Here is a 24,645-nt window from a genome sequence, read left to right on the forward strand (position 1 = left end):
CTTTCTACTCTCTACTTCTATGAGTTCAACTGTTTTAGATTTTACATGTAAGTAAGATCATGTGATATCAGTTCTTCTGTGCCTAGCTTATTTTGGAAGGTATTTTATGGCACAAAAACAGAAGGGATGTTAAAATGCATTTAAAATGCAAAATAATTGAAATGATGCAGGAATAGAGACACAGATCCCTAGAGCAAAGTGGGGGAAAACCCAAGAAATAGATACAAGTTTTTGTAAGAAATTTGCAGTGATAAAGATGGAATTTCAAGACACGGAAAACTGAATTATTCATTCATAGGACAAATATCTGAAAAGCTAAGCTAGATCTCTGCCTCATGACATGTGTATCAAAGATTAAATGTCAAAAATAAAACAATAAAAGAACTGGGTGATTTAGGCAAATGCTACTATGAACAACATTGATAAAATTGAATAATTACAAATAAACCTTTCTACATACAAATCCGAAGACAAACCACAGAGGAAAAATAATAAAAACAACTCTTATACATCAATTATAAAAAGGTGAACAACCAAGTAGAAAAATGGTAAAGAATTATGAACAAATAATTTACAAAGGAAAAATGGAAATAGTCAAATGAACATATGAAAAGTTTAGCTTCACTTATAACATGATAAATACACTTTAAAATGCAAATAAAATGCCATTTTTGCCTATTAGATTGGCAAATTGACAAAACCTAGTAGTAATATAAACTCAAAGAAAGAGTCACTGTTGTGACTCACTCCACAGGTCATGATCAAAGTTTAGTGGAGGGCACTTTGGCAATATGTACTGAAAGGCTTAAAACCGTGCATAGCCTTTTACCCAAATCTGCAAATCTTGTCTCTTGTGTCGATGTGAAGATCTGAATCCTTAAGCTGTCTTTGAAGTCAGTGAAGTCCTCCTCTCATTTCTTTTCATGTGTACAGGATCGTGCATTGTAATGTTTTTGCTAACAGCTGAAATGTGAAACCACTTTAATTCCAGATATCAAGGACTTTGTTAGGTAGGTTATGGACTATCCAAGTAATAACCAATATACAACCACTAAAAATGGTGTTGTAGAGTAATATATAATAATTAGAATAATTATACAATATCGTTCATAAGTATTAAAGATGGCTATAAAACCATGTACAATGTGAGTCGTTTGGTTTAAAATATATCTATATATAAAGATTTAAAGCTGTTAAATTTTTATTCATCCTTTCAGGAAAAAAACTGCATTTGTTTGAGAAACTACTTGAAGAAAAAGTGGGGACTATATGCAGACAGAACAATTCTGTTAAATACAGAGGTAAGGTATTTATTATTCCAGACAGGGAGTCCTAGGGAAAGAGCCTAGGCTTCAATAGAAGGATTTTACAGATATGGGACATCAGGTGAGGAAAAATTACAACATAATGACACTACAACGTATGTGTGCCTTAAAATACCTTCCAAAATAAGCTAGGCACAGAACTAATACCACATGATCTTTCTTACATGTGAAATCTAAAACAGTTGAATTCATAGAAGTAGAGAGTAGAAAGGTGGTTACCAGGCACTGAGAGGTGGGTATCGAACCCACCAATACCTTCCAAAATAAGCTAGGCACAGAACTAATACCACATGATCTTTCTTACATGTGAAATCTAAAACAGTTGAATTCATAGAAGTAGAGAGTAGAAAGGTGGTTACCAGGCACTGACAGGTGGGTATCGAACACCACCTCTGGTCTGGTGTCAAACACCCTTCTTGTTATTATCTCAGAATATTCTTTTGGTGGGTCTCATGACATTTACAGACATCTTGTCAAATTAAAAAAAGAATGTCATTGGAACTGATAGGAATTACATTAAATTTGCATACTAATTCAGGGATAATTAACATCACCACAACATTAAATCTTTTTAAAAAAATGTTATATCCTGCATTTCTTCAAGTATTTTTTTATGTCCCCCTCTTTTAAATCTTCTGCTTATAAGTCCTATATATTTCTTGTTAAATTTCTTTCTGGATGATTTTGTTTCTGTTGTGAATGATATTTTTACTCCTTATATTCTATATTGTTACCTATATAAAGGAAGTAATTAATTTATAAGTATTTATTTTTTGCTAGATATCTCACTACTATTTCTAATTAGTTCTAATAACCTTTCAAACAATTCCTTCGGGTTTTCAGGTAAACAACCATCAGTTAATAATAAATTTACCTTCTCTCTCTCTCTAGCTATATCCATATGTATATCTCTCTAAATATAGGGGGCTGTCATTTTACTGGTTTGAATTTCCACAACTACTTTGAATAACAGGAAGGGTGCCGAGTGCTCTTTTCCTTTGACCTTTAATTACATTCAAGCATGCTTTTAGATTTTAACCATTCATTATGTTTTTTGGCATTAGAGAGTATATTTATATGACATTTAAGAAAAGTTATACTCTTTAATATTGTAAGTTTGTGGATTTCCTAATTTGGAACCATTTCTGGAATAACTCTACTTGTTCAGCTTGCATAATTCTTTTAATATTGTTTTTATTTAATATTCAAATTAAGATGTTTAGCATTTATATTAGCAAATGAGCCAGAGATATATTTTATTTTAATTTCATTTGTAATCTTTGGCAAACTTTAATATGACTATAATTTTATTTCTGTGTTCCATATCAGTTTAAATAATATCAATACTTGGATTATCTATTTCTTCAAGTTTAAAAAGAGTTACAAAACTGGGCCATTGTCTTTTTTTGAAGGTGCTTCTTTGTGGTGGTTTTAAATATGTACACAAATTATTTTACACATGTCCCTTCAAGTGATGGAGCCCATTTCCTCTCTTTTTGAATGTGGGTTGTGCTTCGTGACTTGATTCTAATGAATAGAATAAAGTGGAAAAGATAGTGTGCAACTTCAGAGGCTAATCACAAAAAGCACTGCAATGTTTTCCTCTCTTTTTGAGATGCTCGTTCTGGGAGAGGCCAGTTGTCCTTTGGAGATGCCCATGTGGTGAGGAACTGAAGTGCCCTGCAGTCCAAGCCAAGAACAAAAGATGCCACCAAGAGATTAAAAAGACAACCCACAGAATGATAGAAAATACGTGAAAATCCTATCTGATAAGAGTTTAATACTTAGAACATATAAAGGACTCCTGTAACTCAGTAACAATGAAACAAACAACCCAATTAGGAAGTGGGCAAAGGATGAGAATAGACATTTTTCCAAAAAAGACATACAAATGGCGAATAAACACACGAAAAGATGCTCCACATCATTAGTCATTAGGGAAATGCAAATCAAACTGACTTCAGTCCCTTTTAAGGTGGTATAATAATATTTTTTTTAAAACCAGAAAATAACAAGTGTTAGTGAGGATGTAGAGAAATTGGAACATTTGTGCATTGCTGATGGGGATGTAAAATGGTACAGCAGCTGCGGAAAATAGTCTGACAATTCTCCAAAAAGTTAAACAGAATTACCATATCCCCCAGCAATTCCACTTCTGGGTATATACCTAAAAGAATTGAAAATAGGGACTCAAACAGATATGGGTTTATCGGCAATTCTGCCCATTTTAAAGTACACCTGGTAAATTGTATTTTTCTTCTGACATGGTACATTTCATGGATATTTTAAATTTTATTAGAATAGAGAAGATATAATATTTTTATCAAGTATTAAATCTCTTCAATATCAACAGGGTTATGTTTTCTTTCTCATTCACATGTATTTGTAGAATTGTTATTTTGTGAAATTACAATTGACCCAGTCTGTTTGTTTTATAATTGGTCACTTTAAAGAATCTGCTTTTAGATTTCTTTATCATTTCTATGATTTCTTTTTTCCTTATGCATTACTTTATTAATTCCTCAGTCCAACAGCCTTTTACGTGTTTTTAATAATTTAAAAATTGTTAAGCAAAATGTTTTCTTCATTTATGTGAATTTTTTCCTGTCAAATAACAAAAAGGATTGAAAAATTCCTCTGAGGACAGTTTTGGCATCAGCACCCCAGAAATTTTTATGAGTAATATATGTTTCAGCATTCCTAATGAAGAAGCTAAATAATGTAAGGCTTACCATTCTAGGCTGTTGAAGCTGACTGGCAATATTCTAATTCTAACCTCAACCTGCCATATGAATTTCGACAAATTAGTTAACCTGTCTGTCTCAGTTTTCTCTTCTATACAATGAGGAATATGCATGATATCCCATTCAAAGGGTATTTTAAAGACTAAGTAAACCAATTCATGTAAAGGACTTAGAAGAATGCTTGAGGCACATACACTCAGTGATCATTAGCGATTGTTATTCTCCAGGTAATCTGCAATGGCTGTTTTTAAATTTCTCTTTGATCAAGATCTAAGGTACTCTGTTTTCTAAAACTTTGAATTTTTAATGTATTATTTTCTCATTAATTCCTAGTTTTTGGTGTATTGTGATGAGAAAATATAGCCATTTTGATATCTTTTATGTGCAAATTTATTGAGGTATACTCTGTGGAGTTATATCAACTTTTATAAATGGTTTTTATAACTGTGATAAAGGTTTCAAAGTTGAACACACAAGAATCAAAGCAGCTTATTCCTCAACATGTGATTTTTTGTACACTTATTTGCCCAATCTGAAGTTTTCAACTATTATTATTTTGCCAATTTGTCTTTTTATTTATTTTAGAAAATCCTCTGACTTTGCATAATGACAAGAATTGAAGAAAAATAATGCTCTCAATCCCTTCATCTAACCAGAGATTCTCACCCTATGGCTTACAGGCCAAATATGTTCTATAGCCCGTATTTGTAAATGAAGCTTTATCAAAATACAATCACACATTCATTTGTCTAGGGCTATTTTTCCACTGCAATGGCAGAACTAAGTAATTGCAATAGATATGGCATGGTCTGCAAAACTGAAAATTTTACTATCTGGCTCTTGACAAAAAATGTTGCCATCTCTTGCTCAAAACAATCTATGTTTCATTTGTCCAGGTTAACATCTACTCCTTAGTTATATGCTTAAGTTGCACCTATTTTCAGAAATTTAACAACATGATTTTATAGCCTATATATTCACTTATAATACCATGTATATTTTGTCACTCCCACCTCCATCTCAGGTGGTTCTGATTTTTCCAAACTCAATCAAACACACATATGTATATAGGATATCTCCTCCAAATTTGTCATTATTTTTCCAAATTGAGAACAAACTCTGTATGCTTCTTGGCAAATTATTTTTTTCTATTAACGTCACAACATGGTCACTCATTCAAATCCTAAACAGATATCTAATTAAGTCTTCTTGATTGCTGCAAAATAGTTCATAGTAGATGTCTTATGATTTATTCAACCTACTGCTAATAGAAGGATGTCAGGATTGTTTGCTCTTTTTGCTTATATAAACAATATTGCAATAAAGAACCTATTGTAATTAATACTCCTTTTCCTAGGAGTGGGATTGGTAGCTAAGAAGATATCTATGCTTTCCTCGTTTGTGGATAGTGTAAGATTTTTTTTTTTTTTTGAAAGCTGCAGCAACTCACATTCCAACGAGCCACTATAAGAAGGTTCCTTTTCCTCAAATTCCTATTTACCTCTACTTCCCTCTTTTAAACTTTTATTAATGTGACCGTGAAAACATGAGCTATCGTTGCTTTAATTTGCATTTCCCCAAACCATAGTGAAGTTGAGCTTTTTTGCTTAAATATTTATTTTAGCCATTTATTTAGGCCATTTTAATGTTTCCTTTTGTGAATTGACTGTGCATATTCTTTACTCATTTTTATATCGGGTTGTCTATTGCTTATCTATTGTTGTGTGCTCTTAACTTTCTCTCAGTTTTACCTAATACAAATTTCCCTGCAGTCCATTTTCTGTTAACATATGGCATATTTTTGCACACTAGAATTTTAATTCTCCCATATGTCACTGTGTTGATACATAGATCTAATGGCCAATCTGGTTGGGAAGGTGACCATCCTCTTTCTCCCTGAGTGCTCCTTCCCTAGCCAGCCAGATGATCCCAGCTAACCCTGGCTAACTCCAAGATGCTGTGTGTTTGGTCAGAGAAGACCTCCTTTCCAGTGGTGGGAGACAGTTCTTTAGTTAAGAGTACATGTGTTACAGAGCTCTGCCTTCGAAACAGCTGAATGAGCTCTTCTATATATCAGTATTTGCTTGATGTATTTCAATACGTTAGTTAGCACTCTCTTGTTCAAAATTTCTTGTCTTCAGGCCAGGCGTGGTGGCTCCCGCCTGTAATCCCAGCACTTTGGGAGGCTGAGGCAGGTGGATCACGAGGTCAAGAGATCGAGACCATCCTGGCCAACATGGTGAAACCCCGTCTCTACTACAAATACAAAAATTAGCTCGGCACGGTGGCACACGCCTATAGTCCCAGCTACTCAGCAGGCTGAGGCAAGATAATAGCTTGAACCCTGGAGGCGGAGGTTGCAGTGAACCGAGATGGCGCCACTGCACTCCAGCCTGGTGACAGAGCGAGACTCCATCTCAAAAAAAAAAAAAAAGTTCTTGTCTTTATTGTGCACTGGACCAAGTATCAATATCTTAAACAAAAATTTTAAATCGTATTTGATACGTTTTAATTTAAATTCTTACTTTTCTTATACTGTTTCTGTTTTTTTCTTTCTTAATATCGCATAATATATTTTAATTTTTTTTGTCTTTCTTATTGTTGTAAAAGAGATATAACATAAAATTTACCATTAAAACCATTTTAAGGGTATGATTCGTGGCATCAATGACATTCACAACGTTATACAACCATTATCACTGCTTAGTTCCATAAATTTTCACCATCCCAATGAGAAACTGGATGTACTGAGCAGTACCTCCTTATTCTCCCCTTCCACTGGTTATCTCTAATCTATTTGTGATCCAATAAATTTTCTTATTTTCGGCACTTCATAAAAGGGGAATACAGTATTTATCCTTTTGTGTCTGGCTTATTTCACTTAGCATAATGTTTTTAAAGTTTATGCATCTTGTAGCATGTATCAGAACTCTATTCTTTGTATAGCTGAAGAATATTCCATGGAATGTATAAGCTCCATTTCGTTTATCCATTCATCTGCTCATAGATTACTTGGGTTGTTTCTACCTTTTGGCTATTCTGAACAAAGCTGCTACGGACATTGGTATTTGAGCATCTGCTTCAGTCCTTGTTTTCAATTTCTTTAGATATATGCCTAGGAGTAGAATTGATGGTCATATGGTAATTCTATGTTTAACTTTTTGAGGAATCACCAAACTGTTTTCCACAGTGCTGCACCATTTTACATTTCCACCAGCAATGTATAAGGGTTCTAATTTCTCCACATCCTCGCCAATACCTTTTATTTCCTGTTTTTTTTAAAAAAAATTATAATCATCCTAATAGGTACAAAGGTTGATTTGCACTTCCCTAATGACTAATGATGTTGAACATCTTTTTATGTGTTTATTGGCATTTCTATATGTCCCTTGGAGACATGTCTATCACATCATTTGCTCATTTTCAATTACCGAGTTTTCAGTGCACAGGTCTTGTGCCTCCTTGATTAAATTTATTCCTAAGTATTTTATTCTTTCTGATGCTACTGTAAATAGAATTTTGACCATACTTAGAAGGCTTTGTCTTTCTAAAGGGGGAATCGGAATCATTCACATTTACTATTATAACAGACGAGTTTGATCTTACTTATAGTGTTCTTTCATTTTTATTTATTTAACAATTCTATGGGCTGGAACTCAGCACTGTACAAAACAAACTCCATTCTTGCTCTGCTAAATAGAGTTTTTTTTGGTAATATATAATATTGTATTTTGTAATATAAAATATTGTTATATTTAAATGTTGTATATCATGTAAATAAAATTTATATCAATATTTTTATTGATAATAAATAATAGATTTTATCACTACAGCTAGGAAGTTAGGAATGAAGTAAGAAAAACTATAATACACTTACACTATGTAGAGGATAAATATTCTTGACATAAAAATAAGAGAAAATGGTACTTTACACCAGTATACAATCAAAATGTTAAAAATCAGATTTATATAATATTTATTTATATCAAATGTATTATTTTTATAATACAGATGAATTTTATGTTATATATAATATATATATTTATAAAACCTTCTCCCTGTGCTTTGTACCATACTTGCAATAGCCTTTTCCTATCTTTGCTTGAAGGCCTTCAAGCCCTAGTTCTCAAACTTTTTTGGTCTCAAGAATTCTTTGCACTCTTAAACATTTTTATTATTGTTATTACTATTAATATTATTATTTTTTGAGACAGAGTTTCACTCTTGTTGCCCAGGCTGGAGTGCAGTGGCACAGTCTCGGCTCACCGCAACCTCCGCCTCCCAGGTTCAAGTGATTCTCCTGCCTCAGCCTCCCAAGTAGCTGGGATTAGAGGCATGCACCACCACGCCTGGCTAATTTTGTATTTTTTAGTAGAGACAGAGTTTCCCCATGTTGGCCAGGCTGGTCTCGAAGTCCCGACCTCAGGTGATCTGCCCGCCTCGGCCTCCCAAAGTGCTGGGATTACAGGCATGAGCCACCGCGCCCGCCCACTTTAAAAATTGTTAAGGACCTCAAAGTGGTTTTACCATTGGAGCTTATATCTGTTAATATTTATTACATTAGAAAAACTGAGGCATTAAAACACATTTTTAAATTCACTTCAACATAATAATACTGGTTTCCCAAAACAGACAGAAAGCTTGCTAGCTCTTGTTTCTCTAACCCCTCTTTTGTTTTATGGACCAAGTTGTTTCACCCTTCTGATTATCTTTTAAAATTTGATTTTTAACATATATATTTCGATTTTATACTGGTGTGAAGTACCATTTTCTCTTTATTTTTTATGTCAAGAATATGTGTCCCCCACATATTAAAAGTTTATGATGGTTTTCCTTACTTGATCTCTAACTTCCTAAAGTGATAAAATCTATTTTTTATAACAAGTTTCTTCTTTTCATATTACACGAATTATCTTTCAAGAATTAGTCCTGCTTTGATATTTTATTTCCATATTAAATAAAACAGTTTTAGTGACCCCATTTAACTGATTTTGTGCCCCATTAATATTTCTTTGATACAACACCATTTGGAATTTTGATTTCTTCTTCAAAAATAAGACTCCCACAGCTTTGTGGGAGTTTTTCGTTTTGTAGGCAGTGTATCTAATTGGTATATGTTTGGGGTTCCTGCTTATTTAAGATGATGCATCTGTGCCTTGCAGATGAATGGTAGCTTGGCTGAGTACAGAAATTGTATTGTACAACATTTCCTCTCAAACACTAACTTCTACTACTTAGTGTTACAGAACAGAAGCTTGGTGTTAATATGAATTTCTCGTTTTCTGTTTATATCTGGAGAGTGGCACTATTTTGTTTTTATATCTGGATGGCATAATTTTCTCCATGTAGGGCCAGGGCCCATTATTGTTAATCTTGATTTGTTTAGTAAGCCTTCAAGGATCAATTTGGTATTTTTCTTTATAGCCTGAGAAATTATCTTCCATTATGTGCTAATTAATGCTTCTACTCATTCTGCTTTCTTTTATTTCTTTTCTGGAATTTCTGTATTATATTCCTGTGTGTTTGTGTGTATATGTGTGTCATTTCAAGTCTGGTCCTTGATGAATTCTGGAGAATTCAATCTTGTCTTCATGATCCCTTTGGTGTTTTTTTTTTTTTTCTGGGGGTAGAGGGCAGGCTCCAATCTACCAGTCACTACTCCTTTTCAGACACCCATGTTTTTCATTCACATCTCAACTTTTCTGATATCAGATAATTAAATCTTATAAATGCCTCTTATAGTTTCATCAATTCTATGTTACAAACACGTATGAGAGGTTTCTAAAGATTGTCCCCTGTTTATTGGAGTAAACTGTTGTGCAGATGAATATTTCTCAGATCTCTTAGGTTGATTTCTTTTATTTTCAATTGCTTTATCTTGCCTTAGATATGGTGATATTTTGTTTTGCTTACATAGGGAAATCTATGTTCATTCACAATGGGAGGTGAGAAGAGGTTGGTCAAGGGGTTGTGTGAAAAGCAGTTTAAATCATCCAGGCTCAGACAGTTAGAAAGGATGAATACTGACTCACTCTAGTGATAGAATAGAATGAGGTTGATGACAAGGGGCATTTAGTTATTGCAGTAAAATTTAATGTATATCATGTTTTCCCTCTCTGAATTTATCATGGCAACCAAAAATGAGTACATAGTCTTTTTTTATTATTATTATACTTTAAATTCTGGGATATATGTGCAGGACGTGCAGATGTGTTACATAGGTATACACATGCCATGGTGGTTTGCTGCACCCGTCAACCCATCATCTACATTAGCTGTTTCTCCTAATGCTATCCCTCCCCTAGACTCCTACCCCCTGACAGGCTCCAGTGTGTGATGTTCCCCTCCCTGAGTCCATGTGTTCTCATTGTTCAACTCCCACTTATGAATGAGAACATGCGATGCTTGGTTTTATGTTCCTGTTTTAGTTTGTTGAGAATGATGGTTTCCAGCTTCATCCATGTCCCTGCAAAGGACATGAACTCATCCTTTTTTATGGCTGCATAGTATTTCATGGTGTACATGTGCCACATTTTCTTTATCCAGTCTATCATTGATGGGCATTTGGGTTCGTTCCAAGTCTTTGCTATTGTGAATAATGCTGCAATAAACATACATGTGCATGTGTCTTTATAGAAGGATGATTTACAATCCTTTGGGTATATACTCAGTAATGGGATTGCTAGGTCAAATGACATTTCTGATCCTAGATCCTTAAGGAATCACCACACTCATCCACAATGGCTGAACGAATTTACACTCCCACCAACAGTGTAAAAGCATTTCTATTTCTCCACATCCTCTCCAGCATCTGTTGTTTCCTGACTTTTTAATGATCGCCACTCTAACTGGCATGAGATGGTATCTCAATGTGATTTTGATTTGCATTTCTCTAATAACCAGTGATGATGAGCTTTTTTTCATGTTTGTTGGCTGCATAAATGTCTTCTTTTGAGAAGTGTTTGTTCACATCCTTTGCTCACTTTTTGTGGGGTTTTTTCTTGTAAATTTGTTTAAGTTCCTTGTAGATTCTGAATATTAGTCCTTTGTCAGATGGATGGATTGCAAAAATTTTCTCCCATCTTGTAGGTTGCCTGTTCACTCTGATGGTAGTTTCTTTTGCTGTGCAGAAGCTCTTTAGTTTAATTAGATACCATTTGTCAATTTTGGCTTTTGTTGCCATTGCTTTTGGTGTTTTAGTCATGAAGTCTTTGCCCATGCCTATGTCCTAAATGGTATTGCCTAGGTTTTCTTCTAGGGTTTGTATGGTTTTAGATCTAACATTTAAGTCTTTAATCCATCTTGAGTTAATTTTTGTATAAAGTGTAAAGGAAGGGGTCCAACTTCAGTTTTCTGCATATGGCTAGCCAGTTTTCCCAATACCATTTATTAAATAGGGAATCCTTTCCCCATTGCTTGTTTTTGTCAGGTTTGTCAAAGACTAGATGATTGTAGATGTGTGGTTGTATTGTAGATGTTATTTCTGAGGCCTCTGTTCTGTTCCACTAGTCTATATATCTGTATTGGTACCAGTACGATGTTGTTTTGGTTACTGTAGTCTTGTAGTATAGTTTGAAGTCAGGTAGCATGATGCCCCCAACTTTGCTTTTTTTGCTTAGGATTGTCTTGGCTATGCAGGCTCTTTCTTGGTTCCATATGAACTTTAAAGTCGTTTTTTTTTTTGTTTGTTTGTTTGTTTTTCTAATCCTGTGAAGAAAGCCATTGGTAGTTTGATGGGGGTAGCATTGAATTTATAAATTACCTTGGGCAGTATGGCCATTTTCACGATATTGATTATTTCTATCCATATTCATGAAATGTTTTTCATTTGTTTGTGTCCTCTCTTACTTCCTTGAGCAGTGGTTTGTAGCTCTACTTGAAGACGTCCTTCATATCCCTTGTAAGTTGTATTCCAAGGTATTTTATTCTCTTTGCAGGAATTGCGAGTGGGAGTTCACTCATGATTTGGCTCTCTGTTTATCTATTATTGGTGTATAGGAATGCTTGTGATTTTTGCATTGATTTTGTATCCTGAGACTACTGAGGTTGCTTATCAGATTAAGGAGATTTTGGGCTGAGACAATGGGGTTTTCTAAATATATAATCATGTCATATACAAACAGAGACAATTTGACTTCCTCTCTTCCTATTTGAATACGCTTTATTTCTTTCTCTCACCTGATCGCCCTGGCCAGAACTTCCAATACTATGTTGAATAGGAGTGGTGTGAGAGGGCATCCTTGTCTTGTGCTGGTTTTCAAAGGGCATGCTTCCAGCTTTTGCCCATTCAGTATGATATTGGTGTGGGTTTGTTATAAATAGCTCTTATTATTTTGAGATACATTCCATCAACGCCTAGTTTATTGAGAGTTTTTAACACGAAGGGCTGTCGAATTTTATCGAAGCCCTTCTCTGCATCTATTGAGATGATCATGTGGTTTTTATCATTGGTTCTGTTTATGTGCTGGATTACATTTATTGATTTGCATATGTTGAACCAGCCTTGCATCCCAGGGATGAAGCCAACTTGATCATGGTGGATAAGCTTTTTGATGTGCTGCTGGATTCAGTTTGCCAGTATTTTATTGAGGATTTTTTGCATCAACGTTCATCAGGGATATTGGCCAGAAATTTTCCTTTTTTGTTGTGTCTCTGCCACGTTTTGGTATCAGGATGATGCTGGCCTCATAAAATGAGTTAGGGAGGAGTCTCTCTTTTTCTGTTGTTTGGAATAGTTTAGAAGGAAGGTACCAGCTCCTCTTTGTACCTCTGGTAGAATTTGACTGTGAATCTATCTGTTCCAGGGCTTTTTTTGGTTGGTAGGCTATTAATTACTGCCTCAATTTCAGAACTTGTTTTTGGCCTATTCAGGGATTCGACTTCTTCCTGTTTTAGTTTTGGGAGGGTGTATGTGTCCAGGAATTTATCCATTTCTTCTAGATTTTCTAGTTTATTTGCGCAGAGGTGTTTATAGTATTCTCTGATGGTAGTTTGTATTTCTGTAAGATCAGTAGTGATATCCCCTTTATCATCTTTTATTGTGTCTATTTGATTCTTCTCTCTTTTCTTCTTTATTAGCCTAGCTAGTGGTCTATTTTGTTAATCTTTTCAAAAAACCAGCTCCTGGATTCATTGATTTTTTGAAGTTTTTTTCGTGTCTCTATCTTCCTCAGTTCTGCTCTCATCTTAGTTATTTCTTGTCTTTTGCTAGCTTTTGAATTTGTTTGCTCTTGCTTCTCTAGTTCTTTAATTGTGATGTTAGGGTGTTGATTTTAGATCTTTTCTGCTTTCTCCTGTGGGCATTTAGTGCTATAAATTTCCCTGTACACACTGCTTTAGCTGTGTCCCAGGGATTCTGCTGTAGTGTGTCTTTGTTCTCATCAGTTTCAAAGAACTTACTTATTTCTGCCTTAATTTCATTATTTAGCCAGTAGTCATTCAGAGAAGTTGTTCAGTTTCCATGTAGTTGTGTGGTTTTGAGTGAGTTTCTTAATCCTGAGTTCTAATTTGATTGCACCGTGGTCTGAAAGACTGTTTGTTATGATTTCCATTCTTTTGCATTTTGAGGGTGCTTTACTTCCAATTATGTGGTCGATTTTAGAATAAGTGCTATGTAGTGCTGAGAAGAATGTATATTCTGCTGATTTGGGTGGAGAGTGCTATAGATGTCTATTAGGTCTGCTTGGTCCAGAGGTGAGTTCAAGTCCTGAATATCCTTGTTAATCTTCTGTCTCATTGATCTGTCTAATATTGACAGTGGGGTGTTAAAGTCTCCCACTATTACTGTGTGGGAATCTAAGTCTCTTTGTACGTCTTTAAGCACTTGCTTTATGAATCTGGGTGCTCCTGTATTGGGTGCATATATATTTAGGATAGTTAGCTCTTCTTGTTGCATTGATCCCTTTACCATTATGTAATGCCCTTGTCTCTTTTGATCTTTGTTGGTGTAAAGTATGTTTTATCAGAGTCTAGGATTGTAACCCCTGCTTTTATTTGCTTTCCATTTGCTTGGTAAATATTCCTCCATCCCTTTACTTTGAGCCTGTGTGTGTCTTGGTACATGAGATGGGTCTCCTGAATACAGCACACCAATGGGTCTTGACTCTTTATCCAATTTGCCAGTCAGTGTCTTTTAATTGGGGGCATTTAGCCAATTTACATTTAATGTTAGCATTGCTATGTGTAAATTTGATTCTGTCATTATGATGCTAACTTGTTATTTTTCCCGTTAGTTGATGTGGTTTCTTCATATTGTTGATGGTCTTTATAATTTGGTATGTTTTCGCAGTGGCTGGTACCAGTTATTCCTTTCCATGTTTAGTGTTCCCTTCAGGAGCTCTTGTAAGGCAGGTCTGGTGGTGACAAAATCCCTCAGCATTTGCTTGTTTGTAAAGGATTTTATTTCTCCTTCACTTATGAAGCTTAGTTTGGCTGGATATGAAATTCTGGGTTGAAAATTCTTTTCTTTAAGAATGTTAAGTATTAGCTGCCACTCTCTTCTGGCTTGTAGGGTTTCTGCAGAGAGATTCACTGTTAGTCTGATGGGCTTCCCTTTGTGGGTTACCTCACCTTTCTCTCTGGCTGCCTTTAACATTTTTTCCTTCATTTCAACCTTGGTGAATCTGACAATTATGTGTCTTGGGGTTGCTCTTCTCAAGGAGTATCTTTGTGGTGTTCTCTGTATTTCCTGAATTTGAATGCTGGCCTGTCTTGCTAGGTTGGGGAAGTTCTCCTGGATAATATCTTAAAGAGTGTTTTCACACTTGGTTCCATTCTCTCCAGCACTTTCAGGTACACCAATCAAACGTAGGTTTGGTCTTTTCACATAGTCCCATATTTCTTGGAGGCTTTGTTCACTCCTTTTCATTCTTTTTGGTCTTCATGCTTTATTTCATTAACTTGATCTTCAATCTCTGATATCCTTTGTTTCAGTTGATCAATTTGGCTATTGATACTTGTGTATGCTTCATAAAGTTCTTGTGTTGTGTTTTTAGCTCAATCAGGTCATTTATGTTCTTCTCTAAACTGGTTATTCTAGTTAGCAATTCCTCTAACCTGTTTTTCAAGGCTCTTGCTTCCTTGCATTGGGTTAGAACATGCTCCTTTTGCTTGAAGGAGTTTGTGATTACCCACCTTCTGAAGCCTACTTCTGTCGATTTGTCAAACTCATTCTCCATCCAGTTTTGTTCCCTTGCTAGCAAGGAGTTGGGATCCTTTGGAGGAGAAGAGGCTTTCTGGTTTTGGGAATTTTCAGCCTTTTTGTGCTGGTTTTTCCTCGTCTTCATGGATTAATCTATCTTTGGTCTTTGATGTTGGTGACCTTTGGATGGTGTTTTCATGTGGACGTCCTTTTTGTTGATGTTAATGCCTTCCTTTATGTTTGTTAGCTTTTCTTCTAACAGTCAGGCCCCTCTGCTGCAGGTCTACTGGAGTTTGCTGGAGGTCCACTCCAGGGTCTTTAAAAGCCCCTTCTCAGTTGAGGCAATGGCTTCTGGTGTGGCTACTTGTCCCAAGGAGAAGTCAAGAACAAGAACCCCATAGTGTTCTCCTCTTTGTGTGCACTTTGATGCATTATCTTCCAGAGCTTCTGTTACAATTAAGATTTACCCTCCCAAACCCTGCTTCAGAGTCCTCCAACTCAACGGTAGTACCTACCGATCTCAGTTAAGGAGGTTCGCATGGTTCAACTACCTTTTTTCCTTTCACTTATTTGTAAGCTGCTCCTTTTCATCCAATGAATGCCTGACCAGGTTTCACGTGTACCACCTTTGACAGGAACATGGTGCCCTCACCTGGTTTACAATACAATACATATTGTTCCTTCTTTTTTGTATTCCTTTGATAATATGCTATGTCCAAGGTATCATCTCCATCTAGAAGTCCTATTGCTTGCTTTTAAAGTAAAGGTAGCAATAGTTTAGTTTGTCTATCTGAGACTGGATCCAAAGTTGCTCTGCTGTTCTGGAACTCATATTCAAGAGATGGTATTCTCAACTCACCCTTCATTACAAGAATAATTAACTGTTGATCCAAACTGGGTATCTGTGTTTATATGCACCATTCCATTGAAGGGTTCTGGAGGAGTTCCACATGATTTTCCTAGGGGGAAGAAGCAGAATTTGGGATTAAGTGTAGAGTTCAACTTACGTTTGTTTGTAAGGTTCAAACTGGAGTGTGGCATACTAAACAGCATATACAGTTCCAATTGTTTAATGGAATTGACTGCTTTGAAGAAACTTGGCATACAACTTCAGAACCATGCAGCTACAGAACACCACTTTAAAAAAGACTACCTTATATCTCCCAGTAAAAGTTATGTATGGGCTCACGCTTGTAATCCTAGCACTTTGGGAGGCCAAGGCAGGCAGATCTCCTGAGGTCAGGAGTTCAAGACAAGTCTGGCCAATGTGGCAAAACTCCATCTCTACTAAAAAATACAAAAATTAGCTGGGCGTGGGGGTGGGTGCCTGTAATCCCAGCTACTCAGGAGACTGAGGCAGGGAGACTTGCTCGAACCCAGGAGGTTGCAGTGAGCCAAGATCGCACCACACTCCGGCCTGGGTGACAGAGTGAGGCTCCATCTCAGAAAAAACAAACAAACGACAACAACAAAAAACACAACAGAAACAAAACAAAAAACAAAACAAAACAAGTCATTTGTGGCTAAAGTATTGTACTCTCATTCCACCAGCCAAAATCAAAGGCCTCAAAATTTGGGATGTCTCCCCTATTTTTAGTTAGCCAAGCACAGTTCACTGTAACCCACATAAATTTCTTTTGTACCCCTGTTTCATTCATTTCATGGTTTCAGCCATCAAGGATGATCTACAGTGAATATAAATTTTCTCTCTAATTCTTTTGTGAGAGCCATTCTCATGAAATCCAAGGTTCAGGAACTCTGAGCAATAAAAAGGGGTGATGTACAAGACCACCCTTTATCAAAATACCTTGGGCAAATATAGACATCTTGCCTCCAAAATTTGAGCAAATTGAATCAAATCCCACACTGTTTTTATTGTTGTTGTTTGTACAGATGGGGTTTGGCCATGTTGCCCAGGCTGGTTGCGAGCTCCTGAGCTCAAGCTGTCTGCCAGCTTTGGCCTCCCAAAGTGCTGGGATTACAGGCTTGAGCCACCAAGCCTGGTCCCATCTATGCTTTAAGAGACATGAAGTAGTTCCCAGGGAGGGGTTACTTACGTCTACAGTTGTCTTCAACACTTGACCAGACCAAGTTTTCTAGGCAGGAGATAGAGAACATTCTCCCAAAATACCCAGGATGGCATTCATAATTCAAAGATGTCCCTACTGGAAACTCAAAGTCATTAATTGGGATTGTAGGACTGGCAAATGGAAACTGCTCTGGGGTTTTACAGTGACCTGGAGAACAAAACCACAGGAATATCAAAGTTAGCAGAGAGACTTCCACCCTACCTCCTGTTTCTCTCCAATTAAGCTGATAGGTGGATCACAGAAACAGACTTACAAAAATAGCAAAAGATTTTCTTCTTTTTGATATTACCTTGGCATAAACTTTTCAATGGCATCTACTCAGTGGAATTTTTTTTTTTTTTTTTACTATTTAGAAGATCACTCAGCTTTCTGATCTTTCTTCCCTTATTTCACCAAAACAAGAACTCCAGCTTGTAGTTTCATATGTCAGATCTCCTGTCGGAGTGCCTATATCCTCAGTTAACTGCTCAAATGCTCATGTATTTGTGCTAATTCACTCATGAGTTGCAAGACATATTTTATTATCTCTCTCCATCTACTCCATTCTCAGGGTGCCCAGCATAAACTGACTCTCTGGCCTTTCATAGCAGATACCAGTTGTAGTGAGTTGAATTATGTTCTCCCAAAAGATATCTCTACCTAAAACCTCAGAATAGAAACTTATTTGTAATAATGGTTTTTCAGATAGAATTAAGGTTAGCATCTTGAGATTAGATCATCTTTTACTTAGAGTGGGCCCTAAATCCAATGACTGGTGTCCCTATCAGGGAAAAAGTGGAGGGATTTGAAATATAGAGACACAGGGGAAAAGGCTATGATGGAGGCAGGGATTGGAATGATGCATCCACAAACCAAGGAATACCAAGGAATTCCAGGAACCAGCAGGAGCTGGAAGAAGTAAGGAATTGGTTATTTTCTAGAGCCTTAGAAGATGGGAAAATACCCCTGCCAACATCTCAATTTCAGACTTCTAGCCTACAAAACTGTGAAATAATAAGTTTCTTCTGTTTTAAGCTACCTAGTTTGTGGTAATTTGTTACAGCAGCCCTAGGAAACTAACACAGTGTTGTTCTTCTGATGCTAAACCACACATTTAAAGATAAAACAAAATAGGCTGGGCATGGTGGCTCACACCTTGTAGTCCCACCACTTTGGGAGGCCAAGGCAGGTGGATTGCTTTAGCCCAGGAGTTCAAGACCAGCCTGGGCAACATGACGAAAACCGGTCTACATAAAATACAAGAATTAGCTGGGCAAGGTAGCATGCACCTGTGGTCCCAGCTATTTGGGAGGCTGAGATGGGAGGCTTGCTTGAGCCAGGGAGGTTGAGGCTGCAGTAAACTATAATTGCACCACTCTACTCTAGCCTGGGCAAAAGAGCAAGACCCTCTGTCTCAAAAAAAAGTACATACACACATAAAAACAAAACAAAACAAAAAAAGAACCAGAACAAAACAGACTAAGCCATCAGCCTCCTGTAAGAAGCTATGTCTTCTTTTTGAGAGAGTATATTGTGTGCTGCGTATTTTTACTTTTTTGTTTTACAATTTTTTAATTTTATTTTTTATAGAGATGGGATCTTGCTGTGTTGGCCAGGTTGGTCTTGAACTCTTGGCCTCAAACAATCCTCTCACCTCGGCCTCCAAAAGCGCTGGGATTATAGGTGTGAGCTACTGTGCCCAGCCATGTGCTGCATATTTTCAAATACAGTCTGAACTCCACTCCCTTCCTTTTGGAGAAGACTTCCTCCATCTGTTCATTCATTAAGACTTCACTGGGGTCTAGGCATTTGCATTAAAAAAATTTACTGGATTCTGATTAGTAGCACTCAGTTGGAGGGTAAATGTAACAGACAGGTTAAATGCCTGTCATCAGGGTTAGCCTTTTCACCTTGGCTTGTTCTTCTCTCTCAGGGCTTCCCTGTGGATAATGGAATATTCCAAGGCTGGTGCCACATCCCTAATCTACTACAGCTTCTGTTCTGGAAAAGACCTAATATTTGCCCTAAAGGACTAGGCGACTTCACCCCCTCCTTAGGAAGAAACAGACTCTTCCTTTTCCTACTCTTTTCTTTGGGCTACTGTTTCCTTGCTTCTTACCCTGAGTGGAACAGTTCAAGTACAAAGATTGAGACGACCTGGAGGCAAGCTGACAAGTGGACAAATGTTAAGTCAAGAGGAAGAGTCTTTTTGGTTACTTAGCCCATGCAGCAGAACACTAGTTTAAAACCTTAGCTAAATAATATCCACATTTTCAATTTTGAACTTTGCATGCCCATGTACCCCTCATGAACTTATGGAGAGTGTCTGTCAATTATACAGATACTGGTTAGTGTTCATAGGCAGTTGTTTTCATGTCCTCTCCAGTGAATACATTTTTCCTCCTGAATTACATCACTGCGCCCTACTACCTTCCCTCCACCCCTCCCCTCAGTCCCATTACCCCACCCTCTTCCACTCCACCAGCAAGAAGAGTTCTCATCTTATAGATTTAAACATACCTTGGCACTGCTGAAACCCATCTGTTTTAGCTATGGTATGTAATTTTGTCATTTCCACTTATGACAAAGTTAAGCTCACAAAAACATACCATAGTCTTATTACAGAAACATGAGGGATGGGTCCAGATATTCTGAACCCATTTAGGATATGTGGAAACAGATACTGACCAGCACGAACAGAAAGTTCACAGCGAGGGGCGGGGCTGCTCCAAACCCCATTCCCTTGAAGGTCACTTGTGCAGCGGATGGTGCTCTCCCCAATGAGGTTGAAGGTCATCCCTCTGTCTGGGTGGGGGTCACATGTGTAAGATATTTCTTTTCCATAGGGAATATCTCCAAGGAGAGCTCCTGTGTGTCTCCCATTAAGGATAGCTGGAGGATTTGGACAAAAGATATCTAGAAAGAAAACAAGAGCTCTCAATTCCACAAAAAATTTTAAATTATTATCCAAGGTGATTCTACAGTTGTCATACTATGACTGTGTTGCCAATTAAGCATACTTTTTTTCTTAAGGAAAGTAGAAACTGCAAAATAAATGTATTAGACCTCTGCTAAGATGGAGCTAAATGAAATGACAACTAAATCAATGTTTATTACAAAAGCCATTGCCAAATTAAGCATCCTAAATTTTTCAGATAGTTAATATTTCTGAATAATAAAGGGTATATTCCTTTAAAGTAAATAAAAATCTTCATAGTCACATTAAAGGGGAATCATCCGTTAATTCAACAAGCATTTTTTTGAATATCTGCTGTATGTCAAGTACTGTTTTAAGCACAAGATAAATATGATCTTTGACATCAAGAATCTTCATCCTAGAGACATCTTTCTAAAATATATTATGCATTTATTATTTGTATATCAGTGATTTAATTTTTCTTGATGATGCCAGATTATGATTTTCAAAATAAAGATGAAAGATTACAGTAATGCTGTCAAATGAAATAAAATATACTGTGTACCCCTGTATATGTTTCAAAAGGCTCAAGAATGTTATGGTTTTTTGAGATACTCATTGGTTTTTAAAGGTTTTTTTTTTTTTTTTCCCCACTAAACAAACACATTTATTCCTTGGAATGCCTCTATTTGGGGACATCCTTCCCCTTTCTAATTTGCTTTGAATTTGGAAAGAGGATATTACAGTTTAAAAGAATTATAGATAAACTAATCAAAGGTTAAAATAGCTTAACCAATGTTTACACTCTAGTAAGCAATTTCAGATATATGTTGGGTTCATTAGGGTATTTTCTCTTTCTTTTCTTTCATACTTCTTAACTATTCCAGGGAAGTTAAGATTCTCAAATAGCTGACTTCCAACAATGTAAGATGAAATTATCAAGTTTCATCGTATAAATCAGTACAAGACATTGAAATAATTTAAGGCAAAGTATTCATTTGAGCGAAATTCTATTGTAAACATATATTTTTAATAGCTATGATCAGAAGGGGAACCAATATCCTGATTAATTTAGTGAAGAAGTAAATGGATAGATTGGACATAGTAGTGTTTCTGGTTTTAACACACTATTTTCTGCCCTCTTAAAAATCAAAAGCAACCCCCTTGCTGCCATTTCCCTCTCCAGCTATAGTCCTATTTCTACTCTCTTTACATGAAAACTCCTCTAAAATACTGTTTATGATCTGTTACAGTTCCTCTGTTTGTTCTCCCTAGAATTCATTCCAATCAGTGTTTGTCAGTACTCCACTGAAACTGCCACTTGTTACCTCCAAGTTGCTAAACCCAAAGATCAATTTTCTGTTCTCACCTAATTTGACCTCTTTATGGAATTTGACACAGTTGATTAATCTAGTCCTTTAAAGGAATTTACACCCTTGGCTTCCAGGGCACCTCACCCTCCTGTGTTTTCTCTTATTGCAGTGGCTGCTTCATTATAATCCCCTTTGCTGATTCCTTCTCACCTTTTCAACTCTTAATCCTGGACATCCAGGCTCAGTCCATGCATCTGTTCTTTAGCAGCACTCACTCCCTAGGTGAAGATCTCTTTCAGTCCTGATTTCAAGCATAGCAGATACAATGAGGGCTTCTACATATCTATGGGCAGCCTGGGACTCTCTAACATATCCATCTGGATATCTAAGAGGAACACTAAAATTATGTCCCAAGAGTAACTTTTGATTTCCCCCTTCCCAAACTTCACGCAGTCCCCTGCATTTCAGCTAAGGCAAATTCTACCCTGGCGGTTGCTCTGGCCAAAAACCTAGAAACTGTTTATGATTCTTCTCTCTTTCACACCCTCTATCTAAGCACCATCACCAAATTCTGTCATCTGCACCTTCAAAATATATCCAGAATTTGATCACTTCTCATCATCATCTTTCCCAATTGCTATCCTGGGCCAACATCTCTGATGAGATTGCTGCAGCAGCCTCCCAGCGTGAACCCTCAGGTACACCCAGAGGTTTGCTTGACTACAATTGCCTTTTGGGCCCTCAGCTACTTTCTCAATTGAGAGCACTGACTCAATTAAGAGCATTTTCTTAATAACACTTAGTATCATTCGAACATTTCTATTCATGTCTTTGATTTTTATCTTTATCCTTGCACAAAAATCTAAACATGGACTTATCTGTCTTATTTATAGGTATATTCCCAGTTCCCAGAAGATTGCTTGGCACATAGTAGGTACTCAAATAATTTTCTGTTGAAAGAATGAGTATGTGACTAAATGGATGATTGAGGGAAGAACTGAAAAGTTGAAGTATGACTATTACTTTTGACAGGAAAGAAGAGAAAAATTTAGCCCAGCATCTTACCATACATTTATTTCTATGAAGCATTTCTCTCTATTTATAGCACAGACTCCCTCATAAATATTTATAGGAGGGTACCCAAAACACATGATTCTCAGGTTTATTTTTCCCCAAAACGTTGCTTGTATCTATTCCAACAAAGAACTATGTCTATCAAAAGTAGGCATAAACAGCGGGACCAACAGTAGATAATCCCATGGGGCAAACCACATTAAGAAAAAAAACAAAGAGAAAGATCCAGACTGAACAAGTATTCCATCTACTCACGTTCACACACAGGAACACTGTTATTCCAAAGGCTTCTCATTCCAACCAAGACACAATGACTAACGGAACTGCCCTTTAAGCGAAACCTAAAGAACAAAGCAGTAGTGGCTGGGTGAATGCACCATTTCTCTCTTCCCTTCATTGACAGATCTCAACCTCCTCCCTGAGAATTCCTAAGTTAATTAACATTTTACTGCTCAAGCTAAAGCACAGGTGAAAATGCTCAACTCACTTAGTTTCTCATTGACAGGGGCTCAGAAGCAAAATCTTTTTGGAAAAAGTGTAGCTTTCAGTGAGGACAAAGCAATAACAGCTGGCGAAGTTGTCAATCATACATAATTGGATTTTAGAATATTTCTACTTACTCTTTCATTCCTATTCCAAATTCCACTATTTATTTGTTTAAAAGTTTTTTGAAATACTCTTTGCATGCTATTTTATCTTATACACAACTTTCTCTTATATATCGAACTTTTCTTAACAACCCCCTAGAATAGTTATTTATCTCTTCATGTCTGCAAATTATTGTTTATTCATACATCTAATGTTCCGTATGTGTATATATATACTTTTTTTTAGAAGATCTGTTGTATTCTTGCCATTGTTTTTTCTTTGTCCCTTACTGGAAGCTGCACATTTTCCAAAATGATTTTACTTCTGAGCCTCTATAAGTGAGAAATCAAATGAGTTGAGCTTTTTGCTTTTTAAGCTTCTGTTCATGGATCCAGCTGGTTCATACCACACTTTCCAATCATTGTTTCAGATATTAGTCTCCTCTAGTACTTCTTTTCCACTAGGCCACTCCCCTTTTCTGGACTGGTGATTGTATTTCTGTTTATATTTGACACTGAGTTATATGTGCATTTTTTCTTCATCTCTTTATCTCTTGATAGTAGTGTCACTTAGTCCCTACCCTTTTTTTTTTTTTTTTTTTTTTTTTTTGAGACGGTGTCTCGCTCTGTCACCCAGGCTGGAGTGCAGTGGCCGGATCTCAGCTCACTGCAAGCTCCGCCTCCCAGGTTCACGCCATTCTCCTGCCTCAGCCTCCTGAGTAGCTGGGACTACAGGCGCCTGCCACCTCGCCCGGCTAAGTTTTTGTATTTTTAGTAGAGACGGGGTTTCACTGTGTTAGCCAGGATGGTCTCGATCTTCTGACCTCGTGATCCGCCCGTCTCGGCCTCCCAAAGTGCTGGGATTACAGGCTTGAGCCACCGCGCCCGGCCCCTACCCTTATTTTAAAACTACACTTCCAGAAGTTAATCTCCCTGGGTTCTTCTTTTCCTAGGTCAGCCCTCTTTTTGGATTGATCCTTGAGCTCAAGAGTCACTCTCCAGTGCTAAGTCCTTGATCTTAATTCTGGGTCACACTCACCCTTCATCACAGACAAAGGACACCTTTGCCCCAAGCTGGAGATTGAATGGAACTAGCACACGGCCATGATGGAGTTGACCCAAGAAGTCATCACAGGATTTCACTAGAAGAAGAAAAAAAGAAAAAATAGGAGTAAGACCTCCATGTGCGGGGTAAAGAGAGCAGTCTGGAAGCTAGAGAGTTGAGGCACCTGCACATCTGGGGGCTTCAGGGTTCCAGTCTCCCTGGGGCGTGCAGTGCAGAGACGCAGCCCCTCTGAGGTCATAGCCGGGCTCACAGCTGTAGAACACTTCCTGCCCAGGTGAAAATTTGTCCTGATGACTTGGAGTATGCTCACCATGCAGGATTTCTGGAGGTGGCTGACACACTGTGGAAAGGACAGTTCCAGAGCACTTGTTACTTACGGGGGAATTTCCTATGCTTCCTGAAGGCCTCAT

The 24,645-nt window shown here is 37.0% G+C and overlaps 1 protein-coding gene across 1 annotated transcript in view; it reads right to left on the reverse strand.

Annotated features, from left to right (window-relative positions):
• CR1 (complement component (3b/4b) receptor 1 (Knops blood group)) overlaps window positions 1–24,645 on the reverse strand; it is a 58,572-nt gene that overhangs the window by 17,588 nt on the left and 16,339 nt on the right. Inside the window, exons 9-14 of the mRNA XM_011975843.1 lie at window positions 24,399–24,575; window positions 24,209–24,311; window positions 22,838–22,923; window positions 19,967–20,194; window positions 17,267–17,446; window positions 16,069–16,168 (exon numbers count right to left, since the gene is read on the reverse strand). Of these exons, the coding sequence (XP_011831233.1) occupies window positions 16,069–16,168; window positions 17,267–17,446; window positions 19,967–20,194; window positions 22,838–22,923; window positions 24,209–24,311; window positions 24,399–24,575 (874 nt within the window). The remainder of the gene's footprint in view (window positions 1–16,068; window positions 16,169–17,266; window positions 17,447–19,966; window positions 20,195–22,837; window positions 22,924–24,208; window positions 24,312–24,398; window positions 24,576–24,645) is intronic.

Source organism: Mandrillus leucophaeus, unplaced genomic scaffold, assembly GCF_000951045.1.
Source record: "Mandrillus leucophaeus isolate KB7577 unplaced genomic scaffold, Mleu.le_1.0 Scaffold159, whole genome shotgun sequence".
In the NCBI taxonomy this organism is placed as follows: domain Eukaryota; kingdom Metazoa; phylum Chordata; class Mammalia; order Primates; family Cercopithecidae; genus Mandrillus; species Mandrillus leucophaeus.